General features: G+C 40.8%; 1 protein-coding gene across 5 annotated transcripts in view; it reads left to right on the plus strand.

Annotated features, from left to right (window-relative positions):
- nsd1a (nuclear receptor binding SET domain protein 1a) overlaps positions 1-24,113 on the plus strand; it is a 238,012-nt gene that overhangs the window by 75,062 nt on the left and 138,837 nt on the right. For all 5 annotated transcript variants that reach the window (XR_011963528.1, XM_072591225.1, XM_072591226.1 and 2 more), the window contains exon 5: positions 1,806-2,516. Coding sequence is in view for 4 of the 5 variants with exons in the window: in XM_072591225.1 (XP_072447326.1) it covers positions 1,806-2,516 (711 nt within the window). In the remaining variant the exon portion in view is untranslated. The remainder of the gene's footprint in view (positions 1-1,805; positions 2,517-24,113) is intronic.

Consider the following 24,113-nt stretch of genomic DNA (forward strand, 5'->3'; position numbering starts at 1 on the left):
CCCTGCTGTGAGTCTGGGGAGAATACAGACAGAGGAGGATATCAGATCTTGGATGTATTTCAGAGTAGCTTGAATTTTAAATTAAGGTCTATTTAGCAGGGAGATTAACAAACGTGAGTAAATGACATTTGGTGTACTATAGGACTCAGAAACTGAGCTTTTCACAACTACAAATGGGTTGGAATTGTCAAATCTTAATGTAACAAAGGAATGGATAAGGGTTTTGGTGACACGAGGAGATGGGTGATTTGTTATGGAAAATAATGATCTTAGAATGGCTGCAGAGTTGGCTAAAAATGTTCAGGTTGCTAACATTGTGGAAAATGACATTTTGCAAAATTGTTGCCAAGACGAAAACATATAGAATAAGGTTCTGGGTCCAGAGATAGATCCATGGAGAGCAGCAGTGATAACTGCAGAAATGGCTAAAGGTATTGGTGGCTATTCCTTGTCTATTGGAATAAATAAGGATAGAACTAGGTCAGTGTTGCCCCACCATTTCAATGAAATAATTGCCTCAGCAGGCATGTGATGAGATGATGGCAAATAATTCATTAAATGATTGATTTTTTATTTTAAGGCGTGGCTGATGGTTGAAACAAAACAAAAACCTGTTACTTAATTGGTTGCTGTTACAGACATGGTTCATTCTGAACATCAGTGATTCTCAGCAGGTGCAGCAATGGATATCTTTACAGTTTGAGCCTTGTTTGTTTGTTGATAGTATGCCTAGATTTGCTGAATAATTAAATTACCACATTCAAGTATAACTTGTAACTTCACATTCAATGTTAATTAAGTTCTTTGTGTGTGACGTCTATGATCTCATAGTTGACAGTGAAATTTCACTATGCTATTGTTATGGTCCCACCTATTATTGCCAAACAAATCATATCCCAGACAGGAAGCTAGCTGGTTACAGCATACTTGTTTTGGTTTTAGTTGAGTAATCTGCTGAAATGCAAGTTTGTAATGCTGCAGATTTTGCTTGAACAGTAAAACAGAAGTTTATTTCAAAAGAAATTATGATAATTTGGAATACTCTATCTGTTTTATAATACAAATTTGATAGCCACTTGTGACTTCAACCCTTAGACTAGAACTGCACATAGCTTTTTCCTGGAGTCATCACATACCCGCTTAAATAGATTCAGCTTTAAATAATCCCTTGTGGGAGTTGTACCAATGCTGTAGTGTGTGACTAACACCAACTCTCACTCCAAGATCTAATTCACTGTACATCCGTCTGACGAACACTTTTTGAGCTGTCCTATTCCAAGGACTTCACTGTACTGTCCCACTCAGTCAAATGTGAAACTAAAACAATCTCTGAACTCTTGGCAGTTCCCTTGAAGCTTTAAAATAAAAACAAGGTCCAGAACACATCTCAAATTTTGAGAGCCACTATTTACCATGCAAAGCAATCGAATAAATGAGAGTCTAATTATGGTGCACAAAACGCAGTAATTCTAAAGCCATACCTCCACATTTTCTTGAACGAAATCACCATGCCTTCAGAAATGCTTAAAGTTAATTATTCGCTTCAAGCATTCTGAAAACCCATCAGTTGTTATCTCAAAAACCAGAAATCCAAATTCTGAATGAATATCCCACAATTTACATCACATAATACAAAGCAGTCCTTGTAGATTCCAGTGATTTATCGTGGCACTGCTTATACAGAACTGTAGATTGAAGCTAATGTTTATACTCTCATTTGATCGGTGCCGTCAGTAAATTATAGTAATTGTTTACTTTTACATTGTAAGCTTTATGCTAACTCGAGACTTCTCTTTTGTTTTCAGGTTTCTGTTAAAGTGCACACACAGTGGGAAACTGGTGTTGTTCAGGCAGAAGAAGCACTTTCCATGTCTATTGAGGACAGAATATCCAAATATTGCCTAATTAGTGGGGATGGTTTGCTTCATATGTCTGGCAAAGAAAAGCTTGACTTTCAGGTCACTTCAGAACCCAAGGAGCTAAATGTTTCAGCTAACTCCAACAGTCACTGCAATAATTCAGAAGATTGCCATGCTACATATGCACACCAGAATAGCAAGATGAATACCAACTCTTCAATTAGGTGTTCTTCTGACTGTAAAACGAGAAAACGAATGAGAAATAAACTGTTAAAGGCCAGAGTTCCTGTCAGTGAATCTGCACACTGTGCATACAATACAAACAGTACTGTAAATAATGTGCAGATGAATTCTGCAACTCTTATAAATGGTTTTGTAGAGGCACCAAATGAGATCATCACCGGAATAGAGAGTTCAACCCCGAAATCTTGTATCGTTGAAAGTTCTTCCGTATATAATAATGTCATAAGTACGTCAGAGATTGTTTCAGCTGCAACAGCTGTATTAAATTGGTCAGATGAAGGCATTTCTAAGGAACCATTTAATATAGAAAATGGCCCAACTACAATTGAATACAAGACCAAATCTAGTTCTGAACATTATGGTGTCTGTAATGGGACTGGAACTCAATTTGAAGCCAACTACCAGAACACACAGGTTTGTGCAGTATTTAAACATTAGTACAGTACTAGTTAAACTGATACGTTTAGATTATTCTTTGGGATTAATCCAGTCTTAACATTTATTTCTCTGAACATTGCAAACCAATTCCATAACTTACTGGGCATTTATTTTAATTAAGATGGTGCATAGATTATTCATACATGGCAGGAAAATCCCAACTTTAATCACTTGTTTTAGTAACACGAATAAGTTGTGAAAAATTAAGTTTCTTCTACCATTCAAGAAATTATAGCTGAACTGTATACTAACTCTTTCCAACAGTCTTGGCTCCCCAAAACTTCACTCGCTTGGATAGCAAAAATCTATCAATCTCAAATTTTTCAAATGTTTTCCAATGAGTGGTGTCTGTCTCTTTTGTGGTAGAGTTCCATATTTAAAATAAAACACTACAAGAAGTGTCTTCTGACACCTCTGTCAAATGTCCTGGCTCTGATTTAACTGTTGTGTTCCCTCTAAGCTTCCCCATAAGTGCAAGAACTTTATCTTAATCTAATTAATGAGGTTCTTTCTAAATCATGAAAACATCTATCAAATCATCTAGTTACTCTGTTTCACAGAAGAAAGCTTTTTATAATCTTTCAAACCTTGAAGTCTTGTTAATGTTCTGGAGAATGTGCTGCATTCCTTTTGAGGCCAACATGTCCTTATTATATGCTGTGGTGTCTGGATAAATTCCAGGTTTGGTGAAGCCTGACCTGTTGTATTTCTGTGGTGGGAAATCCACTGCTTTTATTGAACCATAGAATAGTTAGGGTACAGAAGAAAATTTCACACCCATACCAGCTTTCTGCAAGAACAATTCTGCAAATCCCTCCCTCCCTCCCCTCCGTCCCCCATATGATGGATGAACTGAAGTGGGCACTTAGCTCATCTGGTCTCCTTTTTCTTATTCAGTGGTTGATCTGATAATCTTCAAGTCCACTTTACCTGTTTTTCTTTCATAACTCTTGATTCCATAACCCTTGATTTAAGAATCTATCTATCTCACCCTTGAATATACTTAAACACTGAACCTCTAGCCTTATGCAGTAAGAATTCCACAGATTGGGAGGGGAAACAATCCTCATCTCTGCCTTAAATGGGTGATCTTTACTCTTAGACTATGCTGTCTGGTCTTAGACTGTTTCAGAGGAAATAACTACTCAGCATCTACTCCTAAGTCTCCTAGGAATGTTTTGCTTTAATGACGTTACCTGTCATTCTTCTAAACTCGATGAGTACATGCCCTACCTGCTCAACCTTCATAAGATGTCTCCATAACTGGACTACCTCTGATTCCAGTATATCTTGGGTAAGTGGGCTAAGCTGTTCACAGTATTTCAGATCAAGGCTAATTAGTGGCTTGTACAGTTTTAGCAAAATATCCCTATTTTTATACTTCATCCCATTTTAAAATAACAGCTAACATCCATTTGCCTTCCCTATTACTCGCTGAACATGGACGCTGGCCTTTTAGATTTATGCACAAGAACTCCCAAATTCCTTGATGTTGTATCTTTTCTAAAGTCTTTTGATGCTCAAATAATGAGTTCTTCGATCTGCAAAGGTGCACAACCTCACATTACCCCACATTATATTCTATCTTCCAGATTTTTGCCCACTTAGGTCTGTCTGTTTCTTTGTAGACTCTGTCATTATCATTACTTGCCTTCCAATTTATTTTCGTTATCCATAAATTTGGCAGTAGTACATTCACTTCTGTTTTCCAGTTCTGTTATGATATATTGACACCATACCAACTACCTCTGGAAAATCCAAATGCACTACATCTACTTGTTCTCCTTTCTCCACACTACTTCAAACATCCTCAGAGAACCCAAATTGGTCCAACATGGTTTTATTTTCACTTACAATTAAAGCAGAGACAACTTTTTTTTATTATTTTCTAAGCGTCCGACATTTCATCTTTGATTCTAGTATTTTTCACAATCTTGGTTCAACTGGTGCAATGTTTCCTCCTTTTTATCCGTCACCCTTGTTTGTTTTGTTGAATAGTAATGTTGCATGTTGTTTTCCAATCTACTGGAGCTTTTGAAGAATCTAGGGGATTTTGAAAGAATATAAAAGAACATCATCTCTCTCTGCAGCTATTTCATAGAATCCCTACAGTGTGGAAATATGACATTCAGCCCGACAAGTCCACACCAAACCTCTGAAGAGTAACCCGCCCAGATCCATTTCCCTACATTTACCCCTGACTAAAATTTTAGGATATCGACCATCAGGTGTGGGAGTTCTGTCAGCCTTTTGTCCCAGTAGTTTTTCCAGTACTATTTATGAACACAGTTTTCATTTCTCCCCCGCTTAATTTCTTCTATTCTGGATGTTTCAGTGCTTTCTACATATCCCAAAACTTCATTACAGATGTTTATTCACTACTTTCTTTCTGAAAATAGTATTTGAATCAGTCTTCACAATTTCTGGCAGTGCAATCCACAATTTAATCACAGTGCTTATTTTTAAAAGATGGCTTTCATGATTGCTTCTTTTGCTGTTACCTTAAATTGTTTCCTCTTGTCAAATATATTCTTGGTCTGTAAAATTGATCCTCCTCCAATTGTCATATTTATACCAGATTCCTCCTCACCCTTTTCTGTAGCTAATATAAACCTTTTTAGGGACAAATCATTATTATAAGTTTCCTTTAATAGCACTTGACCCATTTGATTCCCTAGAACCAGATGTAGGAATACATCTTTCCATATTGAATTTGAAGCACACTGATCAATAAATTCTCCTGATTGACCATTAGCAATCTTCACCAGCCCTGCCCTTACAGTATTGTTATCCCAGAGTATGTCAGAATGAATAATATCTCCCATTATTACTAGTATATAGGTTTAGCAACTTTTGTTATGATCCTAGCCAATGGTGAAATTGAATAAACTGACTTGATATTTAAATTTTGCAGTTAACGTGGTTAGTCACTGAAACCTTTGAATGATGCTGAAAAATTCTTTAACAGACTATAAATTTATTATGCAAGAGAATAAAAAGCTATATTTTCTGTATATACTACAGAAAGATTTAACAGATATCAAAGCAAAATTTCAACCTGTTTCCCAAAGTTACCCTTTACAGCATTTCTATTCCAGAAATAAACCACTCCTATCAAGTTTTTAAACTTGCATATTCCAGTTTTTCTTTACAATTCCTTTCTGAACCGATTCTGAAACCTGAACCTCTAAGATGGCTTAAGATTTTCAGTTTTAACAAGTTGAACACTTCTATCCAACTTGCCTGGTTTGTAAACTACGCAGACTAGCAAACACTTCTGCTGATATGACTCCATTCAGGGGAGTGAACTGTAAAATTTGGTTCTCCTACCAAAAAAACTGTCCTCATCTGAACCAAATGCTGGATTCTGAATTAGAACTTGAAACCTACTATCTCAAGTTAAAACTAAACTAAATACCTAAATGTGTTTTACTATATCTGTTATAAACTTATTAGCATAAGCATTTTATCAAGTGCCACTACATGGCTGCACCGCTTAGAACATAGAACTTACGTTTATCCAGTGGCCATTTAAATGCCCTTAAAATTGGTGAGTCTACTACTGTTGTAGGCAGGGCGTTCCATGCCCCTATTACCCTCTGAGTAAAGAAATTACCTCTGACATCTGTCCTATATCTATCACCCCTCAATCTAAAGCTATGTCCCCTCGTGCTAGCCATCACGATCTGAGAAAAAGGGCTCTCACTATCCACCCTATCTAATCCTCTGATTATCTTGAATATCTGTATTAAGTCAGCTCTCAGCCTTCTCTCTAAGGAAAACAGCCCAAGTCTCTCAGTCTTTCCTTAGAAGACCTTCCCTCCATACCAGGCAATATGCTAGTAAATCACCTTTTGAACCCTTTCCAAAGTTTCCATATCCCTCCTATAATGCGGCGACCAGAACTCTGTGCGATACTCCAACTACGGCCGCATCAGAGTGAATCACCTCACACCTTTTAGCATTAAACTTTTTTTGCCACCTCTCAGCCCAGTTCTGCAGCTTACCTATGTCCTCCTAACCTGCAACATCCTTGAGCACTATCCACAACTCCACCGACCTTTAGTGTCATCTGCAAATTTACTAACCTGTCCTTCTACGCCCTCATCCAGGTCATTTGTAGAGATGACAAATAGGAGTGGCCCCAGAACAGATCTTTGCAGTACACCACTAGTAACTGAATTCCAGAATGAACGTTTCCCATCAACCACCACCCACTTTCTTCTTGCAGCTAGCCAATTTCTGATCCAAACCGCCAAATCACCCCCAATCCCATGCCTCTGGCTACTTTACTACATTGCCTTTGCAATAATATATCTAGGTCACTATCCAAATAACTTTCTAACCTTTCTCTTAAAAACTTCACACAACTGACCAAAAATTTCTAGTTTAAATGGAAATAGTAAATAATGCATGCATTATCTAATTTCCTGTAAACAACTGTCTTGAAAGTTTGCTTCTTTATCTTTCCTAATAGTTGATCTACAGAATGGACTAATATTGTAATAGTACCTCATATTTAGAATTAGGTTTACTGTCACATGTAAAGTCTGTGGTGTTGGAAAAGCATAGCCGTTAGGCAGCATCTGAGGAGCAGCAGAGTTGACATTTTGAACATAACTCTTCCTCCGTAGTAGACTCAGTTAGAGAAATGTTATGCAGTTATGCTTTGTTTTCCAGGATTAAGGAACAAAATTATCCAAGGTTCCTGATCGATATCTAGCAATGTCTTTTGGAAGTACAGACATTTGGGTCTAAAGCTATTTCAGATGAACAGCTGTGTCAGCACTTTTGCATATTTATGACTCTAGCACAACTCTAATGCTTTAATTTACTTAACAATATACAAAATTGAGGAGTTGATGGCCTAGTGGTATTTTGCTGGACTGTTAATCCAGAGACTCAACTGATGTTCTGGGGACCTGGGTTCAAATCCCGACAGTGAATGGTGGAAATTGAATTCAGTAAAACATCTGGAATTAAGAGTCTAACAATGACCATTTAATTGATTTTCAGAAAAGCCCATCTGATTCACTAATGTCCTTTTAAGAAAGGAAACTGTCATTCTTACCTGATCTGGCAACTTCAGATCCACGGCTATACCATTGACTCTTAACTGCCCTCCTGGGCAATTACTGATGGGCAATAAATAATGGTCTAGCCAGCGATACCATCATTTTATGAATAGGAGTGTAATGAATGTAGAAACTAGGAGCAGCACTAGACAATTTAGTTCCTTGACCTTGCTCTGCCATTTAGTACGATCATGGCTGAACTCCTCTTGGCATTAACTCTACTTCCTGTCTGCCCTCCATTACCCTTAAAACTCTGTCTATCTCCTCAAATTTGCTCAATGCCCCAGTATCCACCATACTCTAGAATAGTGAATTCCACAGATTCATGCACTTTTTGAGAAGCAATTTATTTTCTCAGCTCTTTTAAATCTGCTACCCCTTCAATAGAAAATATGACCCCTTGTTCTGGAATGTTCCACATGAAGCATTGTCTGTCTACTGTGTCAATTCCCTTCAGCATATTTCAATTCAATCTCTCATTCTTCTAAAGTCCAGAGAATCTCGATCTCTCAAGACAAACTCATCTCTGGAATCAATCTAGTGAATGTCCTCTGAACTGCCTCCAATGCAACTACATTTCTCTGAGTAAGGGAACCAAACTTTTATGCAATATTCTGGCTGTGGACTAATTAATCCCTTATACAGTTACTACACTGCTTCAGTACTGTTATACTCTGTTCCTTTAGCAAGAAGTGACTAAACTCCAATTGCCTTCCTTATTCCTGGCTCTGCTTGTACACATGTCAGAGGGTGCACAGATCCCTCTGCACCAAAACATTCAAGTTTCTGTCCATTTCAATAATAAGTTGGCTTTGTGTTTCTCCAATCAAAATGGATAACTTGCTTATTGAAGTTAAACTTCATGTGCCAAATTTTGGCACATTCACTTAACCTATCCTGGGTGTAGGTTTGCTCGCTTGCTCAGCGAGCAAACCAACATTCAGAAATTCAACCGGAGCTACAAATCTTCTCAAATCTCGCTAACACCTATGGGCACAATACGCTAAAACTGGCCTGAAAATGGGATACCAATGCCATCCGACAGATTGCCACTTGCGGAAGCTGTACTTCCTGCACAAATGCCTAAGGAAACCGACACTACCTAAATGTCTTAAATACAAACCTCCCGTTAACACTCCACTAGCCACCAGCCCAGCGGGCAAACCTACATCCAGAATCTCCTCCTGAGCTACAAATCTTCTCAAAACTTGCTAACAACCTATCCATATGTAAGTTTATTATTTCTTCATTGCAACTTAATTTCCCATCTGTTTTTGTGTTATCTGCAAATTTAGCTATAATACCTTCTATTCCTGCCTCCAAGTAATTTAATGTAGATCCTAAATAGTTAGGGCCCAAGGACCGAACCCTGTGAAGCCCCATTAGTCACATCTTGCCAACCAGAAAAAGAGGAGAAAGTGAGGACTGCAGATGCTAGAGATCAGAGCTGAAAATGTGTTTCTGGAAAAGCGCAGCAGGTCAGGCAGCATCCAAGGAACAGGAGAATCGACGTTTCGGGCATAAGCCCTTCTTCAGGAAAAGATCCATTTATCCTGACTCTCCATTTTCTGTTGGTTAGCCATTCCTCTCTCTAAGCTAATAAATTATCCCAACTCTGAGTGATCTTATCTGGTGTATTATTCTTTTTGAGGCACCTTTACAAAATGACTTATAGAAGACTGGATTTACTTCATCTACAGGATGTCCATTATCCATCTTGCTTGTTAATCATCTAATAACCCCAGCAAATTAGTCGAACATGGCTTACTCTTCACAAAACCACATTAATTCTGAAAGATTGTATTGACTTTCCAAATGTTCTGTTATTACTTCCTTAAAAATGGATAGTAATGATTTCCCAGTGGTACACATTAAACTTAACTAGTCTATAGTTTCCTACTTTTTGACTCTCTCCCTTTTTGAATAACAGTATTAGCATTTTGCCAATCCATTGTAACTTCTGCATCTGGGAATTTTGGATCCACTATCTCTACTGTCACTTCCTTTTAAGTCCCTAGGTAGGTAATAAGCCGTGGGGTCTTGTCTGTCTTCAGTCCCAATAGTTTTCTCTGTACTTTTTTCCTTACTGATTGTTCGAAGTTCCTCTCTTTCTATAGCCTCTGCATTACCTGTTACTAGGAATGGTACTACCATCGTTGCAGTGAAAAGTGCTGCAAAATATTGATTTAGTAACTGCCATTATTCCCCATGATTAACTCTCCAGTATCTTTTTTCATGGAATTTTATTTTAGCTTCTCTCTTCCCTTTTTCTATATGTGTAGAAGCTTTTGCTGTATGTTTATATTTTGTTTCTTTCATAAATCACCATTGCTCTTTCTATTACTTTTCTAGTAACAACTTCAATCATTAAAAATTTCCCAGTCTTCCAGGTTGCCATCCACCTTTAGATTAGATTACCTGCAGTATAGAAACAGGCCAATTGGCCCAACAAGTCCGCACCGACCCTCCGAATTGTCTTTGTAACAGCTTTAATTTCCTTAGCCATTGATGTTTTCTCCCCTACCCCTTACAATTATTTCTTCCTTTCTCATATATATTTCTCATATATATTTAAATTGAAAATCTCCTTAAACATCCACCAGTACTCATCAACTGTCCTACGTTTTAGTCTTCCTACCCAGTCTACTCTGGCTAAATCTGTTTAGCCAGAGTAAACTGTGTGATTACCTTTGTTTAACTCCAGTGCGATCGTATAGGGGATAGGGCTCCAGTTTCTTGCAGTCAACTGTATTTGAAATTCTAAGCTGCTATGACCACTCTTTCCTATACTACCCTTGGTATCATGAGATTTTTTTAATCCCACTTCATTTGGTAATACTAAATGCAAAATATTCTTCTCACTGGTTGGTTGATTGCAAAACACATTGCTTCAAGAAGCAATCCCTAATACATTGAATTAACTCTCCCTCGAAACAACCTTTGCAAGTTTGAATAATTCAGTTTATATGCATGTTAATAAAATGCACGGTTATTATTGTACCTTCTCTCACAAGCTCCCAGTATTTCCTGGTTTATACATGTCGAGAATGTGGTTTTGGAAAAGCACAGCAGGTCAGGCAGCATCTGAGGAATAGGAGAATTGACGTTTTGGGCATAAGCCTGACTAAGGGCTTATGCCTGAAATGTCAATTCTCCTGCTCCTCGGATGCTGCCTGACCCCCTCTGTTTTTCCAGCACCGCACTCTTTACTCTGATCTCCAGCATCTGTAGTTCTTACTTTTTCTTGGTTTATACTGTGTCCTACTGCAGGACTACTGTTGGGGATCTATACATTACTTCCACCGGGGTGATTTTCCCTTGCCTTTTTTTTATTTCTACCCAGACTGATTCCATCTTGATTTCCAGTGCTTATATCATTTCTCACTACAGCACTGATCACTTCCTTATACAAAAAAAAACTGCATCACTTCCTTTTCCTTCCTGCTTATCCTTTCAAATTTGGTCTCGCTGCAGCCACTTTTCAGTTGTCCCCAAATTGTGTCCATTTGTCTCCATTTGCACAGTTAGCTTAATTTTATTCCAAATGCATCGTATGTTCAGATACAAAGTCTTTAATTTTGTTCTATTATCAAATTTCCCTACTTATATATAGCTTGGTGCAATATGACTCATGCTTTCAGTCCCTTTCTATCCTCTGGGAGCAATCAGCTTCATCATTAACCTGCGCTCCTTAGCTTCTCCCTTAACTTTTGATTTTATCATTTGCTATGCAACTAAACCCTTTCTCCTATTAGTTTAAATCCCTGTCTACAGCCCTATTTGCGTTATTTGTCAGGACTCTGGTCCAGTATGATACACACGGAGCCCCCCTTCTGAACAGTTCTCTCCTTCCCTAATACTGGTGACAATGTCCCGTATGAGTTCAAAACTATTTCTCTCACGCTGAACTTTGAGTCACACATTTAGCTCTTTAATTTTATTGACGTTGTGCCAGTTAGGTTTTGTCTCTCAAAAAGTAACTTGAGATTATTACCTTTTTTGGTTCTGCTTAATTTAACTGCAGCTCTTATACATCTCAAAGCAATCTTCCTCATTCTGCCTATATCATTAGTTTCTTCGTGGACCATGACAGCTGGATCTTTTCACTCCCACTCCAAGGGAAGGCAACAAAGCCTCCGGGACTCTTGATCTTGTCTGCAGAACAGTGTCTGTTAGACTTTAAGACATAGGAACAGAAATTAGGCCTTTCAGCCCATCGGATCTGCTCTGCTATTTAATAATGTCTGATAAGTTTCTCATCCCCCAGTCTCCCACTTTCTCACCATAAACCTTGATCCCTTTCATATTCAAGAACCTATCTATCTCTGTCTTAAATATACTCTATGACCTCGCCTCCACATCCTTCAGTGGCAATGAGTTGCATAGATTCATCACTCTCTGGCTGAAGAAGTTTCTCCTTATCTCTTGTGCTAAAAGAACTCCCCTTTACTCTAAGTTATTCCCCCCTCCCCACCCCCCAATCCTTCTCAACTCCATCAAGTATCAAGCCAGAGTCCTCAACCATTCCTCATATATTAAGCTTTTCATTCCTGGGACCACTCTCGTGAACCCCCGCTGAACATGCTCCAGGGCCAGTGCATCCTTCCTGAGATATGGGGCCCAAAACTCTGCACAATACTCCAAATATGGTCTGATCAGAGCCTTTTAGAGCTGCAAGTTCCTCCCTGCTTTCATATTCAAGTCCTCTCAAAATAAATGTCATCATTGCACTTGCCTTCCTAATTACTCCACCTGCAAGCTTATCTTTCGAGTCATAGAGATGTATAGCATGGAAACAGACCCTTCGGTCCAACCCGTCCATGCTGACCAGATATTCCAACCCAATCTAGTCCCACCTGCCTGCACCCGGCTCATACCTCTCCAAACCCTTCCTATTCGTATACCCATTCAAATCCCTCTTAAGTGTTTCAATTGTACCAGCCTCCTCCATTTCCTCTGGCAGCTCATTCCATACCCGTACCACCCTCTGCGTGGAAAAAGTTGCCCCTTAGGTCTCTTTTATAGCTTTCCCCTCTCACCCTAAACCTATGCCCTTTAGTTCTGGACTCCCCAGCCCCAGGGAAAAGACTTTGCCTATTTACCCTATCCATGCCCTGGATAATTTTGTAAGGTCACACCTCGACCTCCGACGCTCCAGGGAAAACAGCCCCAGCTTGTTCAGCCTCTCCCTGTAGCTCAAATCCTCCAACCCTGGCAACATCCTTGTAAATCTTTTCTGAACCCTTTCGAGTTTCACAACATTTTTCTGACAAGAAGGAGACCAGAACTGCACGTAATATTCCAACAGTGGCCTAATCAATGTCCTGTACAGCCGCAACATGACCTCCCAAATCCTGTACTCTGACCAATAAGAGAGATCATACCAAACGCCACCTTCACAATCATATCTACCTACGACTCCACTTTCAAGGAGCTATGAACCTGCACTCCAAGGTCTCTTAGTTCAGCAACACCTCCCTAGGACCTTACCATTAAATGTATATGTCGTCCTCAGATTTGCTTTCCCAAAATGCAGCACCTCTCATTTATCTGAGTTAAGCTCCATCTGCCACTTCTTAGCCCATTGGTGAAGATCTTGTTGTAATCTGAGGCAACCCTCTTTGCTGTTCACTACACTCCAATTTTGGTGTCATCTGCAAACTTACTAACTGGTACTTCTTATGCTCGCATCCAAATCATTTGTGTAAATGACAAAAAGTAGAGGACCCAGCACTGATCCTTGTGGCACTCCTCTGGTCATAGGCTCCAGTCTGCAAAACAACCCCCTACCACCACCCTCTGTCTTTTACCTTTGAGTCAGCTCTGTATCCAAATGGCTAGTTCTCCCTCTTATCCGTGAGATCTAACTTTGCGAATTAGTCTCCCAAGGGGAACCTTGTCGAAAGCCTTACTGAAGTCCACATCTACCGCTCCACCCTCATCAATTCTCTTTTTTGTTACTTCTTCAAAAAAAACTCAATCAAGTTTGTGAGACATGATTTCCCACGCATAAAGCCATGTTGACTATTTTACCTATCCCTAATCAGTCCTTGCCTTTCCAAATACATGTACATCCTGTCCCTCAGGATTCCCTCCAACAACTTGCCCACCACTAAGGTCAGGCTCACTGGTCTGTAGTTCCCTGGTTTGTCCTTACCACCATCTTGGACTAGAGCTCCCAAGTCGCTTTGCACTTCAGACTTCTGAATTTTCTTCTGATTTTAAAAAATAGCCCATGCCTCTATTCTTCCTACCAAAATGCATGACCTCACACTTTCCCACATATTCCATCTGCCACTTCTTTGCCCACTCTCCTAACCTGTCCAAATTCTTGTGTGGCCTCCCAGCTGCCTCAATGCTACCTGACCCTCTATCTATCTTTGTAGTGTCTGCAAAAATAGCCAGAATGGCCTCCGTTCCTTCACCTAGATTGTTAATGTATAAAGTGAAAAGTTGTAGTCCCAACACTGGCCCTTGCAGAACACCACTTGTCACTGGCTGCCATTCCTGAGAAGGACCCTTTTATCCCCTGCTTTCTGCCAGACAGCCAAGCTTCTATTCTTACTAGCACCTTGCCTCTAACACCATGGGTCCTTAACTTACTCAGCCTCCTGTTTGGCACCTTGTCAAAGGCCTTCTTGAAGTCCAGGTGGATAACATCCATTGGCTTTCCTTGTTCCACTGACTATCCATGATTACAACTACATTTCTTCTTCCCTCTTTTGAATGGCTTCCTGTACCATGGTGCTGTTCCAGTCCACACAGCAAGAATCTTGAAGGCAAGGGCTGCGCCTCCTGCAGCACTACTTCCTGAATCCCTTTATCTGCTTCACTAATAGTCTCCTCCTCCATTAAAAGCAGGACATTATTACTAAGCCAGTTAATGTTCAATTGACCAACTCTCAAATATCCATAATGTAATAGAAGGATCTCTGCAGATAACCATTTGCCTTTTTATAACTTCTTAAAAACTGGCATTCTAAGTAACCACCTAAACTGGGGTTCTAACCAATTTACCTTTCTTAAACACAGTTGTCTATGATGATATTGATATAAATAACAAAATGCGCCCTAATGTTTCACTTTTATTTTGTGATTATTTATCCACTCAGATTTGACTTTGGCACACCACTTAACAATGTTTTGAGATTAAGTTTTATATGACCAGTGCAACAATTATGATTTTATTTAACTACTTTTTAAAGTTACGTTGTGCATATTTTTGCATTCACAATGAGTCACCAGTTGCAATTACCACTACTAAAGGTCAGTATTAGTTTTTTACTGTATTAACAGCGTTAGAAAAGTAGTAGAGCCAGGTTTCACTTCTACTTTTAGTTAATGCAAATTGTAAAATTTTAAAATGGAAAAAGAATATACCAGGAATGGAATGGTGAGGGTAGTTGTAATTGAATTGCAAGCATTTCCTGTCTTGTTTTTTACTGACAGAATACATCCAGACTTAACCTTGTTCTCATGATCTGAAAACCTAAACGTGATTACATAAGCAAAAATATTCTCTAAAACTTTGTGATATTGATATAATTTTGATAGATATTGGAGAATTCTTTCAACTTCTTATTCATTGGTTGAATTCAAAACAAATTTGTAATTACAGGTGGAATTTTGTAGAGTCTAAGCTGTTGTTCAGCATGTTACCAATTACCTTTTCTAAAAATGGTCACTGCACCTTGCGCCAAACAGGGGGTAGTTAACAGGCTGGTGTTGAGTTGCTCTCTTTTAACAATGCATAGACTGTAGGTATATGCATAATGCTGTGACAAAGGGATTTGTAAGGTACTGTCAGATGATACACATTGCTGCCACTGCAGTAATGGTGTGATAGTGAATGTTAAAGGTGGTAGATAGGATACCAATGAGTGGACTGATTTGCACTGCAAGTTAATATTGTTGGAGTTGCACTCCACTAGGCAAGTGTAGAGTGTTCGCTGCTGAGTTATTATTGGGCAGCCTTTGAAGAGTCAGAATGTGAGTTACTATCTGTAGAATTCCCAGCCTCTGATCTGGGAAGCCACAGTACTTACATCACTGGAGCTGTTCCGTTTCTGGCCAATGGTAACCTCTAAGATATTAATGATCGGCATTCAGCAGCGGTAATGCCACTGAATGTCAAGGGATGATGGTTGGATTGTCTTGTTAGAGGTCTTTATCCAGGGCTTGTTTGACCCGAATATTATATACCACTTATCAGCTGAAGTCTGGATATTGTCCAGGTCTTGCTGCATATGGACACAGACTGTCCCAGTACCTGAAATCACAAATGCTGAACATTGTGAAATTGTCTGTGAGCATCATAACTTATGGAAAATTTTCATTGAGGCTGTTGATAGCTTAAGACACTCCCCAAGGAAAACTGATATCCTGGGACGAAAGTGATTGACCTCAACGCTGTCAGCCATCTTCCTTTTCACTGGCCATGACTCCAACCAATTTTTTTTTCTCTCAAAGTGATCAGAACCTCAGACACTCATTTTTTTTTTCTTTTTTTTTCTTTTTTTTCACTACCACCTGACAATCCCCCGATTTTTTTTTTCACCTTTTTTTTTCTCCCCCACACTACCGCCTAACCGCGGTAGTGCTTATTTTTTCCCTAGCACCCATGGTGTGTGTGTGTGCGCAGGTGTGAGACACAGTGAAAGACACAAGGTGCACGAATCTTTATTAAATTTTCCACCACCAGGAAGATAGGAAAACACCCGAGTGGCCAGTGACAAGCAGTGCCCTTCATATCAAAGGGCAATGCTGTGTGATCAAAACAGTGAAGGGGGGAGGGTAGGGACTAAATCAAAATAGAGTTGGAGGGGGAAATAATGCACTCCACTCCCTGCGGCACCCACCTCTCCCTGAACAACTCATGACTCCAACCAATTGAGTGTTTTGCTCCTGATTCCCATTGGCTCGAGTTTTGTTAAGGCTTGTTGTTGTCAAACTTGGTCATAAGCTGTTTTGATGTCACATTGATTTCATCGTTGAATTTAGCTTTGAATTGGGGCTAAGTTGCCCTGGTGTGACCCAACAGTGAGCAGATCATTAGAGAGCAAGTGCCACTTGATAATTGGCCAGGTTGGATTGTCTTGACTCTGAGGACAGGACAATTTTGGACAATTTTCTATAACACCAGCTAGATGCCAACATAAGTCTACAGATTGCTGCTGGAATTTTGTCAGGGACTTTGCAGTATCCAATGCCTTCAGTCATTTCTTGATATCATGAAGTGAAATGAAAGGCTACCTGTGATGCTAGAGACACAGGCCGAAATGGATTATATATTTGGCAACTCTGGCTGAAGATGGTTTATGACTGTTTCTGCTTTGTCTTTTGCATAGATATGTTGGGCTCTGCATTGATTTGAGGATTTGTATGTGCATGGAGCTGCTACCCTGGATCGTTGTTTATTTGTCAGCATATTTATGACTGGATGTACAGGGGCTACAGACTTCAGATCTAATTTGTTGGTTGTGGGATCCCTATGCTCTGTCGATTGTATGCAACTTATTCAGTTTGGCATGCATTTAGTCGTATGTGTACTGTAATGTCATCAGATTTACATTTCATTTTTAGGTATGCTTGTTGAAGTTCCACGCTTGTCCTTCGATTCTATTGAACAACAGTTGATCGTATGGCTTGATCATAGTAGTGTTGGAGGGTATAATAGATTAAGAGGTTGCAGGCTGTGGTTGTATGTAATGAAGCTGCTGATGTTTAGTCTTGGTTGCTAGATCTGTTCAAAACCTGTGCTGATTCACACAATGGTGGTACAGTGAGTGGTATTCTTTGTGTGATGAAGAGTCATTGTGTTCACAAGCACTGTGCTGTGGTTACTCCTATCAATAATGTCACTAGCAGATGCATCTATGGTAGGTTGTTTTGGTGAGGACACAGTCAAGTATGTTTTCCCTATTGTTGGTTCCTTCCTAACCTGTCTCAGGCTGGTCATTCAGCTATGTCCTTCAGTGATGCAACCGTGCTACCCTTGGATATTGAAGCCCACACCACCCAGAATTCTTCCCAGAATTAGTGTGCAACATGCCATTGTTAGAATTACAGATGCCTTTTAAGGGTCAGCTAGGACAGTTCTAGAGTTAGTATTTGTAGAATGTCTGTCTTCAAATTTTATGTTTGTGGTGGGAGTACTAGGGTTGGATTGCTCAAAAGTACCAACATCGCAAAGCTGAAAAAGTTTGTTTTTTGTTAATTGGTTTTGTCAGTATTATCTTGAGATTTTTCATGGCCAGAACATTAATGGGAATGAAACCACTGGGTTATTCAATGGGTGGGTTTCTGCTTGGATTCAGAATTGGCTTGCCCATAGAAGGCAGAAGGTAGTGTGGAAGTGTTTTTCTGTTTGGAAGTCCGTGACTAGTGGTGTTCCACAGGGATCTGTACTGTGACCCCTGCTGCTGATTTATATAAATGACTTAAATGAAGATATAGATGGGTGGGTTAGTAAATTTGCAGACGATACAAAGGTTGGTGGAGTTTGGATCATGTAGAAGGTTGTCAAAGGGTACAGAGGGATATATGGGCAGAGAAATAGCAGACTCCATTTAATCTGGGAAGTAAGGTGCTACCTTACTTGGGAAATGAAACGTTAAGGAAAAGTATATAGTTAATGGCACGACTCTGAACAACATTGATATACTGAGGAATCTTGGGATTCAAGTACATAGCTCCCTGAAAGTGGCCATGCAAGTAGATTGGGTGGTAAAGAGGAGGTATGGCATGTTGCCTTTATTGGTTAGGGAATTGAGTACAAGAGTGAGGATGTATGTTGCAGCTTTATAAAACTTTGGTTAGGCCACATAGTATCGCAGTCTAGTTGCTACATTTCAGGAAGGATGTGGAGGCTTTGAAGAGGGTGCAGAAAAGGTTTACCAGGAAGCTGCCTGGATTAGAGGGTATGAGCTATAAAGAGAGGCTAGAAAACTGGTGATTTTCTCTGGAGTGGTGGAAGTTGAACAGAGACTTGATACTCTACAAAATTGAGATGCATAGATAGGGCTAATGGTCGAATTTTCTTTTCTCAGTTGGAAGTCTAATCCTAGGTGCATGCATTTAAGGTGAGGGGGGAAAGTTCAAAGGAAATGAGAGACAGGTTTTTACAGAATAAGGTAGGTGAACTTAAGGCGTGGATCGGTACGTGGGACTACGATGTTGTGGCCATCCTGGAAATGTGGATAGAAGAGGGACAGGAATGGTTGTTGGAGGTTCCTGGTTACAGATGTTTCAGTAAGATTAGGGAGGGTGGTAAAAAAAGGAGGGGGGGTGGGTTGCGTTGCTAATTAGAAATGGTATAACGGCTGCAGAAAGGCAGTTCGAGGGGGATCTGCCTTTGGAGGTAGTATGGGCTGAAGTCAGAGATAGGAAAGGAGCAGTCACCTTGTTGGGTGTATAGGCCCCCCAATAGCAGCAAAGATGTGGCGAAACAGATTTTGGAAAGGTGCAGAAGCCACAGGGTAGTAGTCATGGGCGACTTCAACTTCCCAAATATTGATTGGAAGCTCTTTAGATCAAGTAGATTGGACGGGACAGTGTTTGTGCAGTGTGTCCAGGAAACTTTTCTAACTCAGTATGTGGATTGTCTGACCAGAGGGGAGGCCATATTGGATTTGGTACTTGGTAACAAACCAGGACAAGTGATTGGCTTGTTAGTGGGTGAGCATTTTGGTGATGGTGACCACAATTCTGTGACTTTCACCTTGGTTACGGAGAGAGATAGGTGTGCACAACAGGGAAGGTTTTACAATTGGGGGAAGGGTTAATACGATTCTGCAAGACAAGATCTGAGGAGCATAAGTTGGGAGCATAGGCTGTCGGGGAAGGATGTCGTTGAAATGTGGAACTTTTTCAAGGAACAGATACGATGTGTCCTTGATATGTATGTACCTGTCATGCAGGAAAGAGATGGTCGTGTGAGGGAACCTTGGTTGACGAGGGAGGTTGAATGTCTTGTAAAGAGGAAGAAGGAGGCTTACATAAGGTTGAGGAAACAAGGTTCAGACAGAGTGTTGGAGGGATACAGGATAGCCAGGAGGGAGCTGAAGAAAGGGATTAGGAGAGCTAAGAGAGGGCATGAAAAATCTTTGGCGGGTAGGATCAAGGCTAACCCCAAGGCCTTTTATGCGTCAGTGAGAAACTTGAGAATGACGAGAACGAGGGTAGGTCCGATCAAGGACAGTAGTGGGAGACTGTGTATTGAGTCTGAAGAGATAGGAGAGGTCTTGAATGAGTACTTTTCTTCAGTATTTACAAATGAGAGGGACCGTATTGTTGAAGAGGAGAATATGAAACAGACTGGTAAGCTAGAGGAGATACTTGTTAGGAAGGAAGATGTGTTGGGCATTTTGAAAAACTTGAGGATAGAGAAGTCCCCTGGGCCTGACGGGATATATCCTAGGATTATGTGGGAAGCAAGAGAGGAAATTGCAGAGCCGTTGGCAATGATCTTTTCGTCTTCACTGTCAACGGGAGTGGTACCGGGGACTGGAGAATGGTGAATGTTGTGCCCCTGTTCAAAAAAGGGAATAGGGATAACCCCGGGAATTACAGGCCAGTTAGTCTTACTTTGGTGGTAGGCAAAGTAATGGAAAGGGGACTGAGGGATAGGATTTACGAGTATTTGGAAAGACTCTGTTTGATTAGGGACAGCCAGCACGGATTTGTGAGGAGTAGGTCTTGTCTTACAAGTCTTATTGAATTCTTTGAGGAGGTGACCAAGCATGTGGATGAGGGTAGAGCAGTGTACGTGGATTTTCGTAAGGCATTTGATAAGGTTCCCCATGGTAGGCTTATGCGGAAAGTCAGGAGGCATGGGATAGTGGGAAATTTGGCCAGTTTGATAGAAAACTGGCTAACTGGTCGAAGTCAGAGAGTGGTAGTAGATGGTAAATATTCAGCCTGGAGCCCAGTTACAAGTGGAGTTCCGCAGGGATCAGTTCTGGGTCCTCTGCTGTTTGTAATGTTTATTAATGACTTGGAAGAGGGAATCGAAGGGTGGGTCAGTAAATTTGCAGACGATACGAAGATTGGTGGAGTTATGGATAGTGAGGAGGGCTGTTGTCAGCTGCAAAGGGACTTAGATATGATGCAGAGCTGGGTTGAGGAGTGGCAGATGGAGTTCAACCCTGTCAAGTGTGAGGTTCTCCATTTTGGAAGGACAAATAAGAATGCGGAATACAGGGTTAACGGTAGGGTTCTTAGTAAGGTGGAGGAGCAGAGGGATCTTGGGGTCTATGTTCATAGATCTTTGAAAGTTGCCACTCAGGTGGATAGAGCTTGTAAAAAGGCATATGGTGTATTAGCGTTCATTAGCAGAGGGATTGAATTCAAGAGTCGTGAGGTGATGTTGCAGCTGTACAGGACCTTGGTAAGGCCACTTTTGGAGTATTGTGTGCAGTTCTGGTCACCTCATTTTAGGAAAGATGTGGAAGCTTTGGAGAGGGTGCAGAGGAGATTTACCAGGTTGTTGCCTGGAATGGAGAATAGGTCGTACAAGGATAGGTTGAGAGTTCTAGGCCTTTTCTCAATGGAACGGCGAAGGATGAGGGGTGACTTGATAGACGTTTATAAGATGATCAGGGAAATAGATAGAGTAGACAGTCAGAAACTTTTTCCCCGGGTATAACAGAGTGTTACAAGGGGACATAAATTTAAGGTGAAGGGTGGAAGGTATGGGGGGGATGACAGGGGTAGGTTCTTTACCCAGAGAGTGGTGGGGGCATGGAATGCGCTGCCTGTGGGAGTGGCAGAGTCAGAATCATTGGTCATCTTTAAGCGGCAATTGGATAGGTACATGGATAGTTGCTTAAGCTAGGACAAATGTTCGGCACAACAGCGTGGGCCGAAGGGCCTGTTCTGTGCTGTATTGTTCTATATTCTAGAATATAGGAGGAGTCTGGAACATGCTGCCAGTGATAGTGTTGGAGGCATATGTGATAGGGACTTTTAGATAAACTCATGAATATTCAAGAAATGGAGGGATGTGGACCAACGACAGGCAGAAGGGATTAGTTTAATTTGGTGTCATGTGGGCCTATACTGTTCTTTGTTCTATTACCCCCTCCAACTCCATTTTAATTTAGTTTCCTCCTCTTCCTACTCTCTTTTTGTCATATTGGTGTAAATCACAAAGTAATTTGCTGCCTAATTCAATGAATGGATATTGGTGTGTTAAACACATCAAGTGCTTATTTACAAAATGAGATCTGAAATGAAATACTTGGAGCTTTTGTGGCCATTTCCTCCCAAACAATGTTCTCTCTAAGGTGCATGCACACGCAGTTGTCCCGAGGCTTCACACACTGAACAATGTCAGCACCCCAATTGTGGTATTGACTTCTAGTTACACAAGTTGTTCCTTGCAGGGGACCCAGAGTCCTGCACAGTCAGGAAGAAAATCAGGGAATGGTGCTCCTAACTGTGTCTCACCAGCAGTTGTATATTAAAGTGATGGCTTAGGGCAATGCTGTGTAGTCCAAACACATTTATTCATTGTTTGCGTCTTTTTTTTGTGTGTGGCTTGCTAGCACATTTAGGAATCTGCCTCAAAGCAGTGGATCTGCAGCCATTTGTTCTTGACCAGTTAAGGGCTAATGGTTGGATACTTGGTAGTGTGGATGAGCAGAGGGATCTTGGTGTTCATGTACACAGATCTCTGAAAGTTGCCACCCAGGTAAATAGTGCGGTGAAGAAGGCATATGGCATACTGGCTTTTATTGGTAGAGGAATTGAGCTCCGGAGTCCTGAGGTCATGTTGCAGTTGTATAAGACTCTGGTGCGGCCGCATCTGGAGTATTGTGTGCAGTTTTGGTCGCCATACTATAGGAAGGATGTGGAGGCACTGGAACGGGTGCAGAAGAGGTTTACCAGGATGTTGCCTGGTATGGTAGGAAGATCGTATGAGGAAAGGCTGAGGCACTTGGGGCTGTTTTCATTGGAGAAAAGAAGGTTTAGGAGTGACTCGATAGAGGTGTACAAGATGATTAGGGGGTTAGATAGGGTTGACCATGAGAACCTTTTTCCGCGTATGGAGTCAACTATTACGAGGGGGCATAGCTTTAAATTAAGGGGTGGTAGGTATAGGACAGATGTTAGAGGTAGATTCTTTACTCAGCGAGTTGAGTGTTCATGGAATGCCCTGCCAGTAGCAGTGGTGGACTCTCCCTCTTTATGGGCATTTAAACGGGCATTGGATAGGCATATGGAGGATAGTGGGCTAGTGTAGGTTAGGTGGGCTTGGATCGGCGCAACATCGAGGGCCAAAGGGCCTGTACTGCGCTGTATTTTTCTATTTTTTATGTTCTAAGGGCAGTTAATATAATATTGCTAAAGGATGTTAATGAGCCAGTGGGCCTTTCAAACAATCAGTTTGGATTCCTGGTCACCATTAAACTAGGCTTTTAATTCATGATTTATTACTTGATTTTAAATTCCACTAGTTAGCAAGTGGGATTTGAGCCTGCTTCCCTAGAGCATCAGTCTGAGCCTCTGGATTACTATCCAGTGACATTACCACTGTTAATGCATCCTATCTGACCCCTTTTGGATGAAGGCAGAAGAACTACTCTAATTATAATTGCTGGTCATGAATTACTCTTGGGGGCAATTTGTGATGACTCAGATGCCAAAGTAGTCTTTATCCAAGTTCTGACAATATCCAGGCTTGGGATGTCATTATGGCAAATAAACATAAGACATAGGGGTGGAAGTAAGGCCATTCGGCCCATCAAGTCCACTCTGCCATTTAATCATGGCTGATGGGCATTTCAACTCCACTTACCCACACTTTCCCCGTAGCCCTTAATTCCTTGCGAGATCAAGAATTCATCAATCTCTGCCTTGAAGATATTTAGCGTCCCGGCCTCCACTGCCCTCAGTGGCAATGAATTCCACAGGTTCACCACTGTCTGGCTGAAGACATGTCTTCTCATTTCCATTCTCAATTGACTCCCTCTAATTCTAAGGCTGTGCCTACAGGTCCTAATCTCTCTTCCTAATGGAAGCAACTTTCCCAGCGTCCACCATTTCTAAACCATGCATTACCTTCTAAGTTTCTATTAGATCTCCCCTCAACCTTATAAAGCCTAATGAAGACAGTCCCAGGATCCTGAGCTGTTCATCGTATGTTAGGCCTACCATTCCAGGAATCGGCCGTGTGAATCTCCGCTGGACACGCTCCAGTGCCAGTATGTCCTTCCTGAGGTGTGGGGCCCAAACCTGGACATCGTATTCTAAATGGAGCCTAACCAGAGCTTTATAAAGTCTCAGTAGCACATCACTGCTTTTACATTCCAACCTTTTTGAGTCTGATTCCAGAGCGATTTATACAGTAAACTGAAGATCCTTGGGAAAAGTTGATGAGCAGAGAGATCTGGGAGTTCAGATCCATTGTACCCTGAAGGTTGCTGCACAGGTGGATAGAGTGGTCAAGAAGGCATATGGTATGCTTGCCTTCATTGGATGGGGTATTGAGTATAAG

Source organism: Chiloscyllium punctatum, chromosome 20 (genome assembly GCF_047496795.1).
Source record: "Chiloscyllium punctatum isolate Juve2018m chromosome 20, sChiPun1.3, whole genome shotgun sequence".
In the NCBI taxonomy this organism is placed as follows: Eukaryota; Metazoa; Chordata; class Chondrichthyes; order Orectolobiformes; family Hemiscylliidae; genus Chiloscyllium; species Chiloscyllium punctatum.